This window comes from Nannobrachium achirus (genome assembly GCF_963921795.1).
Source record: "Nannobrachium achirus genome assembly, chromosome: 15".
In the NCBI taxonomy this organism is placed as follows: domain Eukaryota; kingdom Metazoa; phylum Chordata; class Actinopteri; order Myctophiformes; family Myctophidae; genus Nannobrachium; species Nannobrachium achirus.
The window spans coordinates 13295738-13314609 of NC_137822.1; the positions used below are offsets into that span (position 1 = coordinate 13295738).

At 44.3% G+C, this 18872-nt stretch overlaps 1 protein-coding gene across 1 annotated transcript in view; it reads left to right on the forward strand.

Moving 5' to 3' along the window:
• astn2 (astrotactin 2) overlaps positions 1 to 18872 on the forward strand; it is a gene marked incomplete at its 5' end in the record, with an annotated part of 725257 nt that overhangs the window by 214202 nt on the left and 492183 nt on the right. Inside the window, 1 exon segment of the mRNA XM_080743421.1 lies at positions 13799 to 13954. Within this exon segment, the coding sequence (XP_080599547.1) occupies positions 13799 to 13954 (156 nt within the window).

Here is an 18872-nt window from a genome sequence, read left to right on the forward strand (position 1 = left end):
AGTGCACTGCAAGTAACAGAGTAGTGTACACTAAGTTCACGCATAGTATGTTTTGAGTATATAAATGGTGTACTTGTTCTGCCCCTACCCTGTAGAGGTCAATCTTTAGTTTTCTTAATGTGAAATAGCACCACCCCGTGGTTTCTTATATAGGGTGTATTTTCTTGATTGCCATATGTGTCTGCATACTGTACACCTGTGCTGCCTCCAATGATTAGAATATATAACACCTGCCTTGCCTGCAGTTAGTCAGTCAGTCATGCCAGCTCCTGTCTACGGCTGTTTGTCTGTTCCTTTCTTTGCTTGCAGTCTATAAAGCAATGTCTGTAAGTAGCAAATGTTTTTGATTTCATGATGGCAGGTTAACTTTATGTTTGTCATGTTGCATTTGTATAATAATTATAATTGGCAGCAACTCAGTTATGTGCTTGTAGATCGGCTCTTTTTCACATGTTGTGTGTATGTAGATCGGCTCTTTTTCACACATGCTTTTTTGTATTTTGTTTTATGCTTGTTGTTGCAGTTTCACAAATTCCTGATCAGTAAACTTCATTGAGACCATAAGCTTTCTCCGTGGAGTTTGTTCTGGAGTGTTTAGCTGGTGGGCTAGCTCGCAGCGAGGCCTACACAGTGAAAAGACAGCATCACAGCCTGCGGTGGAGAACCAGACAGCCATCAAACGGAGCTACACAACCCCAACAGCTAAGTGGCAGACAAAAGGACATTCTGTAGTCGTCACGCCAACAATCTTTCTGCCATTCCTAACACATCTTCATTATGGAAGAATTCACCAATTCAATCAAAAGAAGTGAAGATGTTCGCTCTGTAGGCTCGCGATCAAATCGCACAACGTTTAGTACAAAAGCTAATCTGGCAATCGCCATGGCAAATGCAAGAGCTGAAGCAGCGCAAGCCAGAGCAGCACATTCAGAAAAGGCTGTTGCACTAAAAGTTGAATCTGCACGCATTCAAGCCATGATTGAAGCATTAGACGACGAAAAAGAAAGAGATGCTGCTATAGCAGAGGCAAAGTCATTACAAGCTGGTTTATTAGAAATGGATTTTGAAGTACGCAGTAAGGTATCCGGATCGCTAAAAAGCAACCAATACCAGCGCACCGCTGCCTATGTGGAAGAGCAGGCCAGCAGGATGAGTACAGGACAACTGTCTGACCCAGACTCAGACAACGCTGTCCCAAAGGCCCCCCCACCGAGCGATGTGTCAATTATGCAAACCAAATCCAAATCAAATCTGCACAATACCAACCAAACGCAAGACGCTGCCACTGCTCAAGTTACACTCAGTCACACAGCGCATGCTCTTCAGCGCAGTCAAGGTGCTGCCTCATCGTACATTACACCTCGTCAAGCAATGAATGCCTTTCTGAATAACCAAATGCAAGGTGCTACCTCTGTGTACACTACATCTCAGCATGCACAACATGTTCCTCAGCATAGCCAAATGCAAGGTGCTGCCTCTGCTAATGCTACACCTCGTCATGCACAACATGTCCCTCAGTCTAGCCATGTGCAAGCTGCTACTCCTGTCACCACTACACCCCATTATGCATCTCAGGCTACTCAGCAAAAATGGGTACCGCTACAACAGAGCTTCAATCAGCAGTCCCCATCTCCTACACAGTATGGAACTCCCAATGTAGCAACCTATGACCCTTTTCAAACCAGTGGCCTTGCAAGATATCTCGCCCGCAGCAACCTGGTGACCTCAGGACTCACTGCATACGACGACCAGCCGATGAACTACTGGGCGTGGAAAGCATCGTTTCACAGTGCCATCGCTGGTTTAGACCTGTCTGCTGAAGAGGAACTTGACCTGCTAGCCAAGTACCTAGGGAAAGACTCTAAAGAACAGGTCAAAAGGATCAAAGCAGTCAATATCAGACATCCGCATATTGGACTGAAGATGGCATGGGATCGACTCGACGAAACATATGGAGCACCTGAGGCAGTTGAGCAGGCTCTCTTCAGTAAGCTTGAGAGCTTCCCCAGGGTTACAATGAAAGAGCCACAGAAACTGCGTGATCTGGCAGACCTGCTGTCAGAATTGGAAGCTGCCAAGCTAGACGGCTACCTGCCAGGCCTGTCATACCTTGACACCCCCAGAGGGGTTAATCCAGTCATTGAGAAACTCCCGTACAATATTCAAGAAAAGTGGATCAGTTTCGGGTCAAGATTCAAGCGTGAACATCATGTCAGCTACCCTCCGTTTTCTGTGTTCGTTGAGTTCATTCAAACAGAAGCAAAATCTCGCACAGATCCCAGCTTCAACTTCTCCACTCAAGCTTCAACAGAGAGAAAGAACAAGTGGGAGAGGCCTGTGAAGATGCCTGTGAATGTTCACAAGACTCAAGTGTCTTCAACAGAAAAACCTGAAGCTGAAGAAGCTAAAAAACCCGCAGAACCCAACAAACACTGCCCCATACATAAAAAACCTCATCCCCTTAAGAAATGCAGAGGCTTTCGGGAAAAGAGTATTGAAGAGCGCAAACAGCTCTTGAGAGAACACTCCATCTGCTTCCGATGCTGCTCCTCTACTGAGCATCTCGCCAAGAACTGCTCAGCTGAGGTGAAATGTGTGGAATGTGGGAGCCCTGGCCATGTAGCGGCGCTCCACCCAGGACCAGCCACCTGGAAGTCTAAGTCGTCCCCTCCCCTTTCAGACCATGGCGGGGAGGAGGACAAAGCAGAGTCCCAGGAGGTCACCTCAAGGTGCACACAAGTGTGTGGTGAAGGACTCAGTGCGAGAGCATGTTCTAAGATCTGCCTCGTTAGTGTGTATCCAACCGGTCGCAGAGAGGAGTCCAAGAGAATGTACGCTATATTGGATGAGCAGAGCAACCGCTCTCTTGCACGGTCCGACTTCTTCAACGTCTTCAAGATCTCCGGGTGTTCCTACCCATACACGCTGAAGACGTGCGCTGGACTCAAAGAGACTGCGGGGAGAAGAGCCTGTGGTTACACTGTGGAGTCAGTGGACCAAAAACTAAGCTTTCCTCTACCTACACTGCTCGAGTGCAACCAAGTCCCTAACAATCGCGCCGAGATACCTACCCCGAATGCAGCACGCCATCATACTCACCTGAAACGCATTGCCGATGAAATACCACCGCTCGATCCGGACGCCAACATACTCCTCCTACTGGGCAGAGATATCCTGAGGGTACACAAAGTCCGTGAGCAGATAAGTGGTCCGGACAATGCACCGTTCGCCCAAAGGCTCGACCTAGGATGGGTCGTCGTTGGTGACGTATGCCTTGGAGGTGCCCACAGACCGCTACAGGTGAGCAGTTACAAGACAAGCATCCTAGAGAACGGGCGTACAAGTCTTCTAGAGCCGTGCAGCAACCAAATTAAAGTGAAGGAGATGTTCAGTCAAGCACCCAAGCATCAACATCAACCAGCGCTAACCTCCACATACAGCTCGATGGCGCTCGTGGGAGACAGCCTGGGCCAGACGATCTTCACTCGTACTGCTGAAGATAACAAACTTGCACCTTCGATGGAGGACATAAGATTTCTTCAGATAATGGAAGCTGAGTTCCAGCAGGACAGCTCCAACAACTGGGTCGGACCTTTACCCTTCCGGTCGCCTAGACAACGGCTGCCTAACAACCGGAAACAAGCTCACGACCGCCTTGTCTCACTCCGGCGCACACTGGATAAACGACCGCAGATGAAGGCCCACTTTCTAGAGTTCATGGAGAACATGCTAAGGAGAGAGCACGCAGAGGTCGCACCACCTCTTCAGCAAGGACAAGAGTGCTGGTACCTGCCCCTGTTCGGTGTGTACCACCCCAGGAAGCCGGATAAGATCCGAGTGGTCTTCGACTCAAGTGCGAAATGTGGAGGAGTGTCACTAAATGATGTCCTGCTCACAGGCCCTGACCTTAATAACAGCTTGCTAGGAGTGCTCATGAGGTTCAGGAAAGAACGAGTAGCCATCACCGCTGACATCGAGCACATGTTCCACTGCTTTGTGGTGAAGGAGGACCACCGAGATTTCCTACGTTTCCTGTGGTATAGGAACAATGACCTTACCTGTGATGTTGTGGAGTACAGGATGCGAGTCCACCTCTTCGGGAACAGTCCCTCTCCTGCCGTCGCTATATACGGTATGCGGAGAGCAGCTAAAGAAGCAGAGGCCGACTATGGCAGCGACGCAAGGCAATTCATCGACCGTGAGTTCTACGTTGATGACGGTCTGAAGTCCTTCGACACCGAGGAAGAGGCCATCAGTGTTCTCGGACGAGCACAGAAGATGCTTGCAGCTTCTAACCTCAGGTTACACAAGATTGCTTCAAATCGACCTGCAGTCATCGAGGCATTCCCACCTGAGGACCGCTCCAAGGACATTGAAGACTTGGATCTCTTTGCGGAGGACCTGCCCATCCAACGTAGCCTTGGCTTGTCCTGGAATATGCGTACAGACACCTTCACGTTCCAGATTGCTAATGACCAGAAGCCTTTCACGCGCAGAGGGGTTTTGTCAGCTGTGAATAGCCTCTACGACCCTCTTGGGTTCCTCGCACCTGTCTCTGTCCAAGGAAGGCTAATAATACTCAGAGAGCTTACCACTCAAGCAGAGGATTGGGACACACCACTTCCTAAAGACACGGAAATGGAGTGGACCAGATGGAGAGAGTCACTCCAAGACTTGCAAGAACTCCAGCTACCACGCCCTTACACATCCTTCTCAACCACGGGTGCCCAAAGAAGAGCACTCTATGTCTTTGCAGACGCATCAGTGAAAGCGATTGCAGCTGTAGCCTACATGAAGGTGACAAGCCACGAAGAACAGTCCGAAGTCGGCTTTGTCTTTGGGAAAACGAAGTTGGCTCCTCAGCCTGATCTGACCATCCCAAGACTGGAACTGTGCGCGGCTGTACTCGCTGTGGAGATCACTGAGCTGATTGTTGCAGAGATGGATGTGACTTTTGACAGCATTACGTACTATACGGACAGCAAGGTTGTATTGGGATACATCCACAACCAGTCAAGGAGATTCTATGTTTACGTGCATAACAGAGTGCAGCGTATCCATCAATCCTCAAGTCCTAGCCAGTGGAAGTACGTCCCCTCAGACCTGAATCCAGCCGATGTTGGATCAAGATCCGTGCCATCAGCCCTCCTAAGCAGCACAACGTGGCTCACAGGCCCAGCCTTTCTTCAGAAAGCATCCATGCCCCCATGTGAGCCTGACGAGGCTTATACCCTCATCGACCCTACCTCAGACTATGAGGTACGTCCCCAGGTGACAACAAGTCTCACGCACATTACCAAAGATGTGGTAGACCCTCAACGCTTTGAACGCTTCTCCAAGTACAGCACTCTCCTCACAGCAGTGGCACACCTGATCCACGTAGCACATACTTTCACCCACTCTGTCCAAGACAAGTGTCAAGGTTGGCACATTTGTCATCCTACAGAGGAAGAGCTGACGAAGGCCAAAGTATGCATTGTAAAGAGTGTCCAGAGCGAGTACTATGCAGAAGAGCTCAAGTGCATCGCCTCAGGGACCAACATTCCATCTTCTAGCAGCCTGTGGAAGTTGCATCCTGTCATAGACCTTGATGGGGTCCTGCGAGTAGGAGGTCGCATAGAACAGTCAGGTCTGTGCTCAGACGAGATTCACCCCATTATCATTCCAGGCCGACATCATCTGGCAGCCCTGCTGGTGCGTCATCACCACGAAGCTGTTAAACACCAGGGACGGCATCTGACCGAAGGTGCCATACGTGCTGCTGGATTCTGGCTGGTGGGAGCTAAACGCTGTATCAGCAGTCTACTCTTCAAATGCGTCACCTGCAGGAAGCTAAGGGGGAAAACGGAACATCAGCAGATGGCGGACCTACCTGCTGAACGTCTCCAAGTAGCACCGCCCTTCACCTACGTGGGTGTCGACGTCTTTGGCCCGTGGGATGTCATCTCCCGCCGCACAAGAGGAGGACACTCCAACTCCAAACGTTGGGCTGTGATGTTTTCCTGCATGTGCTCGCGGGCAGTGCATATTGAAGTGATCGAGACAATGAGTGCCAGCAGCTTCATCAATGCCTTAAGAAGGTTCTTCGCAGTCAGGGGACCTGCAAAACAGATAAGGTCCGACTGTGGAACAAACTTTGTCGGCGCTTCCCGAGAGCTCGGGATGGACACAACAGTGTCGAAGTACCTGGACGCACAGAACTGCACCTGGGTCTTCAATCCCCCCCACGCATCCCACATGGGTGGCGCGTGGGAACGCATGATTGGCATTGCCCGGCGTATTCTGGACTGCATGCTGCTCGAACAGAGAAGAGCCCATCTGACACATGAAGTCCTGACAACACTCATGGCTGAGGTAGCTGCAGTCATGAACGCAAGACCCCTCATCCCTGTGTCATCGGATCCAGACTCGCCACTAATCCTCACCCCAGCAATGCTCCTTACCCTCAAAACAAGCTCTGCACCTCCGCCCCCTCCAGGCAAGTTCGAGGAAGCAGATCTCTTAAAGGAGGAATGGAAACAGGTTCAAAGCCTGGCTGACACCTTTTGGAACAGGTGGAGGTCTGAATACCTCAAAACTTTGCAGCTTCGCCACAAGTGGCAAGGGAAAAGGCCATGCCTCCAAGAAGGGGACATCATTCTCCTGAAAGACAAGCAAGCCAAGAGAAATGAGTGGCCCATGGCCATCATCACGAAAACCTTTCCAGGAAGAGATGGACTGGTACGAAAGGTCGAAGCGGATGTCATCAAGGACGGAACTAAGAAGACCTTCTCTCGTCCTATTACAGAAGTAGTCCTGCTTCTGTCTCCAAAGACTGATTCTGTTACTTAGTGTGTAGTGTGGGATCTTTGAAGACCCCAAGCGGGGAGTGTTCTGCCCCTACCCTGTAGAGGTCAATCTTTAGTTTTCTTAATGTGAAATAGCACCACCCCGTGGTTTCTTATATAGGGTGTATTTTCTTGATTGCCATATGTGTCTGCATACTGTACACCTGTGCTGCCTCCAATGATTAGAATATATAACACCTGCCTTGCCTGCAGTTAGTCAGTCAGTCATGCCAGCTCCTGTCTACGGCTGTTTGTCTGTTCCTTTCTTTGCTTGCAGTCTATAAAGCAATGTCTGTAAGTAGCAAATGTTTTTGATTTCATGATGGCAGGTTAACTTTATGTTTGTCATGTTGCATTTGTATAATAATTATAATTGGCAGCAACTCAGTTATGTGCTTGTAGATCGGCTCTTTTTCACATGTTGTGTGTATGTAGATCGGCTCTTTTTCACACATGCTTTTTTGTATTTTGTTTTATGCTTGTTGTTGCAGTTTCACAAATTCCTGATCAGTAAACTTCATTGAGACCATAAGCTTTCTCCGTGGAGTTTGTTCTGGAGTGTTTAGCTGGTGGGCTAGCTCGCAGCGAGGCCTACACAGTACTTCAAGTTTAAAAGTAGTGCAGTTCAATTATGACCATAGTATACCTCAAGTAAAAGAAAAGTGCCATTCAAGTATGACCAAAGTCTTCCTCAAGTAAATGAAAAGTGCAATTCAAGTGCACTGCAAGTAAAAGAGTAGTGTACATCAAGTATGTTTTGAGTATATAAATGGTATACTTCAAGTTTAAAATGAATGCAATTCAAATATAAACGTAGTATACGTCAAGTATAAGAATATTGCAATTCAAGTAAAAGAGTAGTGTCCATTAAGTCCACGCATAGTATGTTTTGAGTATATAACCGTTATACTTCAAGTATGAAATAGTACTGTTCAAATGTAAACGTAGTACAATTCAAGTACACTGCAGGTAAAAGAGTAGTGTACATTAAGTTCATGCATAGTATGTTCCGACTATATAAATGATATACTTCAAGTATGAAAAAAGTGCTGTTCAAATATAAACGTAGTATACCTTATGTATAAGAAAAGTGCAATTCAAGTACACTAGAGGTAAAAGAGTAGTGCACATTAAGTTCATGCATAGTATAGTTTGAGTATATAAATGGTATACTTCAAGGTTACAAGTAGTGCAGTTCATATGACCTTAGTATACCTCAAGTACAATAAAAGTGCTATTCAAGTACACTGCAGGTAAAAGAGTAGTGTACATTAAGTTCACGCATAGTATGTTTTACGTATATAAATGGTATACTTCAAATTTAAATGTAGTGCAGTTCAGGTATGACCATAGTATACCTCTTGTATAAGAGAAGTGCAATTCAAGTAAATAAGTAGTGTACTTAAGTATACATCTGAGTATATGAATGGTTTATTTTAAGTAAGGGAATAGCACAATTCTAGTGTATGAATACAATAATTTAAGTATACTCATATATACTTCATGTATACTTTAAGTAAACTTAGAGTTTACTCGAGTATACTCAAAAGTGGGCCAATTCAGATTACTTTTAGTACGGTAGGTATACTGTAAGTATACTAACTAGTACACTAACTAGTACATTTGTTAGTATACTACTTGTACATAAATATCAGTATACTTGTACTTAAAGTATACTTAAGAAATATACTCAAAGTTGACTTAAGTATACTTAGAAAAGTAAACTTGAAGTTTACTACTTTTTGGTAAGGGAGTTACTAGGGCTCAAGGTGGAGGGGCCTGGAATTATTTTATACTTCAACTATTGAAAAATAGCAGATATACAAGCTCACAGCGCGGCACCGGTGCCGCCCTGCAAGCTTGTAGATCTGCTATTTTTGAAAATATATCTTTCTAAAAGCAAACATTTGGAACTCAAATCTTGCTTCTGGGGGGTCCCTGGAACTAAATATTTTGAGATGGGGGTCCGTGGCCAAATACATGTCATTTTGGGGGTCCTTGACATGAAAAGGTTTGAGCACCACTTACATAGAAACTTTTTTTTTCTTTTCAAAAAACCTTAGAAGGATTTTAAATATTCAAAGACTTTTTCAAAAAAAAAAAAGAAAAATAGCAGATCTACAAGCTTGCAGCGCGGCACTCTGTGCCGCACTGTGAGCTTGTATATCTGCTATTTTTCAATAGTTAAAGCATAAAATAATGCGTAATAATGCGTTCCCAGTTAATAATGCGTTCCCCTATGAAGAACATTCATGGGGGGCCCACAGTGAATCCTTGTACCCAGGGCCCAGAATTTGGTGCGACGCCCCTGAGTGAAATGGCTGCGTAAAGGGCTTTATTTGTCTGGTTTCCAGGCTAAGCCTCCGTCAGTCTATGCTAACAATGTTCAACATATAAAATACAAGGTACAATACATGTAAGGTAATACAAGTTATAATACAAGTAAGGTAATAAGCAACAACGTGTACAAAAAAAGTGTGTGTGGGGGGAACAGCACTTAAAAAAAACATCAATATACACAGACATTGGTGGTATTTGCCATGGATCGTCACCTTAACAAGACATGTAGTTTGTCAAAGAAAGGGCATGTAACAGGATTGCTTTGCATTATAGTATGCTTGCTTCAGCCCTATCAATGTCAGCAAATCTGCTCAATGGTGCGAATAAAACCTGCTTTGTGCATTTTGCTCCACACCATTTTACATAGCTCGCTATTGCAGTGTTTTTGTTGGTCTTTGAATATCAGCCTCACACTACTGTATTATAAATGTGTTCCTGACCACCAAATGGTCCGAGTGGGTGGATTTCAATGGATTTTGGACGGAATCACACCTGTATTTAGAGCTGTCCTCTTAACAACGGATCACCCGGTTCTCGTGTTGAGTCTGAACAGAGCCTACACTCAAATTAACCACTTAAACCCTATATACTTCCTGGACCGGGGTCTCCCAGGGGTCTGCACTGTGCACCCTCCCTTTTCCCCTCCACGCCAAATCTCTTCACTGAAAATAGCCAATCTATACGCTCACACAACATTCTGCTATTTTCGCAGAATGTTGTTCACCTATTATGACATGCCCAGAATACAGATGCTAAAGTTCATGTGGTTAACTGTTCTCAAAGACCTCTCATTGAGACTTAACACTCTAGCAAAGCTATTTCTACAATCTATATTGCCTACATTCAACATGAAAGAAAACACTATTTTTGAGCGGTGCTAGCCACTCCAATACGTGCCTTTGTGTGTATATAGTGTGGGGAAAATTGATACACTGTCCATGTGTATACTGTATGTGTGTCCCTATCCATATGTACCTTTTCTTTTTGGACAATTGTTGGACATAATAGAATGCTGTGGGAGTAGATTTTGACTTTCATCCCATCCCACTCGCGCAGAAAAAAATCCTGTCCTGTACTATGGGGGAGAAGAGAAATGACACACAGATTTTTATTTTATTATATAAAAACTGTTGTCATGATTCCCGCTCCCGCCTGCTCTCCTTGACTTTTCATTCCCGTAATAAGAAATGTACTCTTTTTTTTTCTTTTTTTTTTAAAAACTTTTTTATAGCCTATTTAGATTTTTATAATGCATCAAAAACTGTGTTGAGCACCGTTGATTCTGCATGGAAGCCTCAGTCCACTTTTCCCATGTTAATAACACAATCACACTCTAGAATGCAATGTTTTAAGACTATGCTGACGAGATATGCATACATTTCCAGTGATTCCAACAATCGTCTTAACTTGACTATCAATCCAAAATCAATTTCTTTATGAAAATTGTTTTGTTTGAGCCCACTTCTAACTAGGGCTGTTCTTCTAAAAGGGTTGCTAATAGTGCCTCATTATTCAGATGGCACTCTCCTTTCTCCTTCTTGACAAATTATTATTCCAACCATACAACATTCAATCAGGGTGACCTTAAGATTGGTTCCTCAGAAATGATTAAAACAAGAACAGATCTAAATATGACTGAACCCTTAAACAAAGCATTAGCATGATATGCAACAAGTTGGCTTTCTTTCATTCAAGAAATATTACCATAGAAAGCTCCATTATCAATAGAAACAAGATACTGAAAGGCTAATTTACAGTATGCTTTTATTTCAAATAGATTGGGCTGTTATCTGGCTGTCATTTCTGGGTTTCCCAAAATGTCAACCGAGTACTACTAGGCTAATTGAAAATGCTGTAGCTAGAAAAAGAAAGAAAGAAAGAAAACAAAGACGGAGTCTAATAAAGTCTTCCATGTGGATCTGAGACTTCATGTGACTAAAGTTAAATATTTCAAAAAGTATAAAACATTTGATAGAAGATATGGGAGTTATCCCCTTAGCCTACTGGCAGTGCAAGACTCGGACATGCACACACGCACACACGCACGCACGCGCGCACGCGCGCACGCACGCACGCACGCACGCACACACACACACACACACACACACACACACACACAGTCTCATAGACCCATTTCTAGATGGCTTGTCCCATAGGAGCCATGCTGTAAAAGGAAAGGAAGAGAGAGCGAGAGATTCCACATCACTTAGTTTTATCTACACTATTCATTTTATTTGCATATAAACCTGTGAACGGTCTGTCTAACACTCTCATATACTGTATGTTAGATTCCCTGTCATGTTATATCCCACTGACGCCATCAAATAAAATCCTCAGCTAGAACACCATATACACATTTGCGAGCTGGGAATGGCCTTGGGCCGACAGTAACCCACATGATGTCACGGGGTCAAACGCAAGCTATATAAAAATCTATTGGGCGGGTTGCCATGAAACTGGCGGAGAGCATTCATGATATCCCTGGAGGATGAGCCGTCATCATTTGAGTGAGCCCATGTCCTTGTGCCACCTTGTGCCACCCTCGGGCCAAATTGCGGATTGCAGGGTGAACCCTACCGATTGTGGTGACACCATGGCCTTTTTCCCTAGCGTCTCAGTCAGTGACGCTATAGGTATCTCTCCTAATGGAGAGAGGTAATTACTATGATGTCTGAACTATAATTGTAATGGCCGGCAGCCCATTAGTGTCCATTCCGGTGTGCCGTCTGCTTGAATAACTATTGACTATTGACACTATATGGTGTCCTAAGTTGACATTTCTCAGTGGAATATGGAGTAAAGAGACTTACAACCACTGCATACAAGCTTGTTATATTGTATATTAACATACTCTAACTCTACCAACCAGTTTGGTTAAAAATACGATGCTATTCATTCAAATAGGTTCCAGGTTGTAGCTTTGAGGCCTACAAAGGGACATGTACAATATACTCACACATTGAAATATACATGCATATGCTGCACATACACGTACATGCATACAGCAGTTTGGCCAGCAGAAGAAAACAAATGAACGGATTAAGCTTTAAGACTGTTCCATGTTTTTCTAAATACCAGATGAGCTTCTGCTGCACCGGTGTTCCATCCAAAAGTACAATTACAGTTTGTTTGGAGAGAAAAAAAGGGGTAAAAGTGTTGGTTTCGAGACAGCTCGATAAGGGACTGTAAATATATTAATCCATTCTGGACGTGACACTTTAAAGTGTATTACCCCCTCAGGCCGGGTTAGGGTTTTGAAAAAATATTTAAATTTTTTAGATTTTTTTTCTATGAAAGCCAAAGGTGTAAGCTATCAAATAGTTTGGGAATTTTGTTTCTAACTGCTACAGAGGCTGAGTAATATGTTTTCCAGAAAAACAGTGGGTAATTTTCAAATCCGACTTAGGTCTATATGCCTTTATTCAAATCGGACTTATAGGCCTATTTAGGGGACATTTCTTACCCAGCTTCCATTATAAGCATCTTTAACCAAAGCACTTTACACTATGCATTGTATTCATTCACTCATTCACACACAGACAGTGGATGTTGCCATGTGAGTTCTTGCTCGGTGCTCAAAGACACGTTGCTATTGTAGGAGGATCTGATCTGGTGGTCTGGTATACCTTTCCTAACCCTAACTACTTAACAACCATTTAACAGTTCTGCTGCCGTTGACAATCCTCACCGTCATTGAAAGGGTTAAAACCATGGTGCCGTTGACGGTGAGGACTGTCAATCTTACTGTATATATAGTAAAGGTATGATTACTTACTGTACGTCGCTCCGGTCGCGCCCGCATTGGTAATGTCCGCGATTTGTTTACAACGCACGTCGGGCGTGCACGCGAAGTGAACGTCCTCCATAGTAAATCCATTGAGAGGCCCATAAAGAGACTGCATTTACTCCAAAAGAGACATTGTACAGTATACATGGCCTGTATAAGGTACACAAATACACTCGGCTGGGCGCAGCCATGTTTCTCTTCTGGGCTCACACTGTCATGTGACTAGATGACGTTGCCGTCAAGTGATAATCCAAAAAAACAAAAACAACCCCCTTCCGGCCCTTCAAAATAATAGCGGCGGCCTACGGAGGAAACGGCGCGGCACCAAGGCACCAAGCAAACTTCAGATTAAAAGGCAGTAATTGTGTTAAGACCTGAGGCCAATTCTACAAAGGCCTTCGAAATAAGTAGTTCTCAAACTTTCAAGATTTTTTTTTAAATGTAAAAAGAATGCAGTGGTACAAGCTCACAGCATAGCACGATGTGACGCACATTGAGCTTGCATATCTGCTATTTTTCAATAGCCAATGAAAAAAATCTAAACTGACTAAGATGCTTTCCTGGTTTTAATGGGTCCTATAGTGTGTGCCAGCGGCTACGTCATTGTAGTCCTTAGCGGCCATTTCTTGGGTAAAAACACAGGTGTTTCAATTGTTTGATTGCATAGAACTAATGCTTTACTCCAATCAGAACACCTGTGTAAGGCTGTGTTTACCCAAGAAATGGGCGCTCTTAGAACTACATTTGGCACACCCTATATGACGAAATGTGACAATAGGATGTACAAGCTCACACAAGCTTGCGTACATCTAGATCTCACAACTTGTGTCTCTCTGTTCCACAGCCATCGACGCTAAGCAGGAGGCAGTGGAGGACTTGATGCAGAGGTTCAAGGAGAGCTTCCGCACACCCAACACGACCATGGACATGGTTCACTTTCAGCACGTCACACATAGCTCATCCACGGGGCGCAAGAGGGGCCCTTCATGCCACACCAGAGGTAAGAAGAACCATTGTTACCATCGCTGTCCACAGAAAACATTTATTGACCATGTTCACACATCCTATTCAGTCAATATTGGTCACTAATATTGTCCATGAAAGGGGTGCACCATGTCAGTGGCTGGCGAAGCAGGTGGGCCCAAATGCAGACTTTGTGTCTCCATAGGGAACAAAGCAGGCTCTTTGTGTCTCCATAAGGAACCACTGCTGGTCATCAAATTATTGGCTTAGGAATGCAAAAAAAAAAGAAAAAGAAGAAAAAAAAAATCACTTTAACACATCGCTGCCAGGTATATACAGTAGGCTAATTAATTAACTCGGTAGCTTCTGCCTGAGTTTTTCAGTGTTTTTACCTTATTCTCGAGGCTCCATGAACGCACCACCCGCCGTCAAAATGTAATCCAATTACTTCTGAGAACGGATGAAGATTCGTCTTTTCTTTCACCCGGTAAAGAAAAATTATAACCGCGGCCATCTGTGCTTTTGTTATGGTCCGTAGAAAAGGGCTTGTTTAGACCAAGAACGCCATCTGGAGATGGATTCCGAGATACATCTATTTTCCTGAAATATTTATTTATTTCCTGTTGACGTCATCTCCCGATGGATTATGTGAATTTTATTTTTTGATTCAGTGCCGGGTCCCGCAGACCACAGGCTATGGTTTACAATTGGAAATGTTATAACCCGACTTAAGGCGAGTTAGGCTGTCAACGCATGGATTGGATAATCCAACTTTAGTCGTGTTAGGCAGTAAGTGTGTTGTTTAAGTGGTCAGAGGGGTGGACCTTGAATGCCTTCGAGATAGCTCCTATACAGGAATTAGTCACACATTTCCAATTGCAATTTAGGCATTTAGCAGACTCTCTTTGTGACTTTCAAGCACAAGATCAGAATAAGCAGAGTAAGAATTAACTCTACAAACAACAGGCTAAATTGTCTCATACTGTATGTACAGTAGAGTGCAAAGAAAACAATGTAGTGCCTCGAAGAAACTAGCGTAACAATACCAGGTCAACAACCTTCCAAAACAGAACACGGTGCAGCTGGAGTGGGCAGATCGAGGCATATTTCAGTGGACTGCAGGCTGGTTTATGTTGCCACAACTCCAGTCACAAGTGACTTATGTTAAGGTATTTTGTTATGTGGATATTATTTTGTCCGTTGTTATGTCTTACACACATAGGTTCTGACCCGTAATGCATTAGCATTTCAGAGTGAAACTATATTATAGATTAGTCATTAACCTTGAACAGTTTGCTTGCCCTGGATTGATTAACTTGTCACGCTAATATAGAGATGCACTTACATTTTTGCACATTGTACATAATGTATGTACTGTAGTACTAATGATCATTGTGGCTTAAGATAAATGATTTGCCTTTGAATGATAGTGTTAGTGCTGTTGTGTAGCAGTGTTCTCAGCAAGCTAGAAAGCAGTGGAGGATAGCTTTGGCATATAGGGGATTCATTTGGCAGTTTTGCTGTTATGGGATTAAGTATGAAAGGTTAAAGGTTCATCGTTTGTCGTTGTAATGAACGAACGGATGAATACTGGTGTAGTACACATTTCTGAGCAAATGACATGTATTCAAGACTTTTCCATGCTAAGCAAACCCCTTTAAAAATTCTTAGAGATTTCCTCTTAGTAGTTCATGGTAAGAATAATCTCCTTTAAAGGCCTTTAATTGCAAGTAAAAGTGCATTCTCAGCACAAAGGGGGTTAGTCCAGTATAACAAACATGTTAGTAGGACAAGCACTTTTCTGTTTTCCTACTTCTTAGACGAAGAAGAAACTCAATTAGTGGAGCGAGGTAAAAAAGGGGAAGTTCATTGGCCAGGCTCAGAGGATTAGTGCCGTGTAAGTAAATGAATGTGTTGTCACATTCCCTGAGATATGCCCAGGGTGGGGACCGAGAGAATGCATCAGGCTGGTCAAACACTTAACTTTCTCCATTTTCCTGAGCTCGACACAGCCTTTTTTATGCAGTAAATTAGCTCCTTTTCTCAGGCTGTCTCCCCAAGCCCAACTGTATATTTGCATGTTTTACATGGATGGTGTTTTTTAAGTAGATTAAGCCTGAGTGCAGCTGCAAGGTTTTTTTTCTTCCCTTGTTGTCACTGATGACTTTGGCATCGTAATGAGCCAGGGGCCATTCTGGAGACAGGCCCTTTGGCTTAGTGGCACACGCATCCATGCTGCGTGGGTCTGCCTGGGTGAGACTAGACCGACAGGGGGAACGGAGGACACCATCTGTGCAGTTTATTACAAGTCACACTGATGGGTGACGCTAATAATATAGGTGCACACAGGTTCCTTTGAATTAATGGAACAAGTCAAGTGGAACACTGCAGGTCGCTCATGGTGCATTAATTTAAGGAGGAATGATGCATGACTGCTATCAAGGATAAAGACTGAGCAATGTAGAGGGAAGACAGACAGACAGACAGACCGTGACATCACGTTTCAGGTCTCTAATGGAAACAGGTATTTTGTGGAGTAGATACATTTGATAAAACCTTAATTCATAGTGCCTATTTGTTACAGTATGTGCTACATATACGGTATGTAGTCAGATGGTATCATGATTAAAATAAAACACAACCATTTTTGTTAGTTAACAGAACAACTTGAATGGACTCACTGCTCTCTAAAATACCAAGGCAAAACATATACTGTATATATTATGTTGGGTTTATGGGTTACCTCACAGTTTCGACATGAGATTTTTTTGCTTCATTATTTTCTCTCTATAACAATTGTCTGCCTTATTTGCATGTACCTTTGTGTACCTTATTCCCTGCTGCGGTGTTAATGCCCTTCCATGCTGGCTAGGAGCAATGGTAGTGTTTTGATGTACATCTTTTGGCTTAGTAAGATGAGAATAACTTTATGGTTATTATCCCTCTTATCTCCTGTTAATTTGCTGCTTTGAAGTAGCACATGAAAGTATTTCTGTGCTGTGCTCTATTCTGTGTGTGTGTGTGTGTGTGTGTGTGTGCGTGCGTGCGTGCGTGCGTGCGTGCGTGCGTGCGTGCGTGCGTGCGTGCGTGCGTGCGTGCGTGCGTGCGTGCGTGCGAGCGTGCGTGCGAGCGTGCGAGCGAGCGTGTGATTGTGTGCACATGTTTTTGGAGGGGCTGTTTCTAACTTAAGATTAACTAAGTAGACAAAGACTGCCTGTGTATTTGTTAGCAATAAATACCAGATGGGCTTCGATTCCCGCCGGGGGAAGCTGTGGGCGCTTGGGGCGTGTTCCTCCACCCGCGTCATCAGCACCCACACCCTAGGTCGGGTTGGCGATAGGGCCTTTTGGCGATGCGTCCATTTCTGTGGTGAGTTTGCATGTTCTCCCCGTGTCTCCTTGGGCATAGGCCCTCACACAAAAACATGCAGTAGTCCTGGTTTCTATACTGCCGCCCCCTAGCCAGCCGGGTGCTCCCCAATGTCCCCTGGTGCGGCAGGGGGAGAGCGGAAACCAGGACTACAGGTTAGGTAGTCACCGGGTGAGAAAAATGGGTTGCAAAAACGTGCGTGCCGTGCGTGCGTGCGTGCGTGCGTGCGTGCGTGCGTTTGATTTCATGTGCACGTGTGTGCTTTGTGGCACATTGATGGGGCCTGAATTTGTTCTGTGCTCGGCTGCTCTCTGCCAGAATCCCTCAATCTCCACTCTAGACAAAACACAATGATTACCGCTATGAGTCCACAGCCCATCGCTTCTCTGTGACAGGTCATGCAGCTGATCTACTGCCATTGCCAAGCTTTGTGTGTCTGTGTGTGCGTGCGTGCGTGCGCATCTGCGCGACGGCACGAGTGCGTGCTTGTGCAACTGATGTTATACTGTGTTGTGTGCCGGTATCATGAGCCAAAAATAGCTGATCTACAAGCTCATAATTAATGGCAACAAGACACATTTACACAGTGATTGCACCCTGGCCTGATAATGGATAAAAAGTAGTAAAGTACCCTGATCGTACATGCCGTAAATATAAATATACCTAATTAACTCGCGCAAGGATACCTACCTGACCGTCTGTCTATCTAATCTGCTCTTGATGTTTGTCTCCTGGTCAGTTTCCTTACATGCACTTTTCATTCACCTGGCATGACTTGGTGTCAATGAACAGACTTGAACTTGGTTCAGGTGAGGATAGAGGAGTGAGGTCATTTCAGATCCAGCCATTGGGTGATGCCAGGGCAATGAGAGGCTGCATACATTACCAAGCCACAAGTTGATGTGTATTCTGGCTCTGGGCCAATCACACTATAGCACAGAATTTGTGTATGCCTGTTAAATATGTATCTACTATTTTCTTTATTGTTGCGATTGTGTTCAAAAAAGTTACAAAGTGCTATACAGCAGGATAAATGGAAGGCGAATGAAAAATATCCATAGCAGATGGCACAGACCTGTGCATTACACTCTACCTTTGACACTTCTCACATTGTCTAGTGGAAATAAACGTCTGGTGTCTCCATGTGTTTTGGAGGAGGCATGTAGCTGTCCATACTGTGCCCTTCCCAAACCAACAGTGGCGGTTAGCTGCAGAGCGACAGTACACATACTGTAGATGGGCACTGTCTGAACTGGAGGAGAAACAGAAAACAAATGCTGCATTTTTCAACAGAAGATGTCAAAAGAAAAGAGAATAAAAAGTGAAGCAGAAAGTATTGTAAAAGCCGACGGGCAAATGGCAGATTTTTATATGAATGAACGAATGAACGAATGAACGAATGAACGAATGAACGCATGAACGAATGAACGCATGAATGAATGAATGAATGAATGAATGAATGAATGAATGAAATTGTTATTTCCGTGTCATGCCACAATTTGGCCCATCCCATATGGGATTATATGACACATTAGACATCAAAGAATACAACTGACATTTATAGCTTTTTTTGTAAGAGTCTAAGT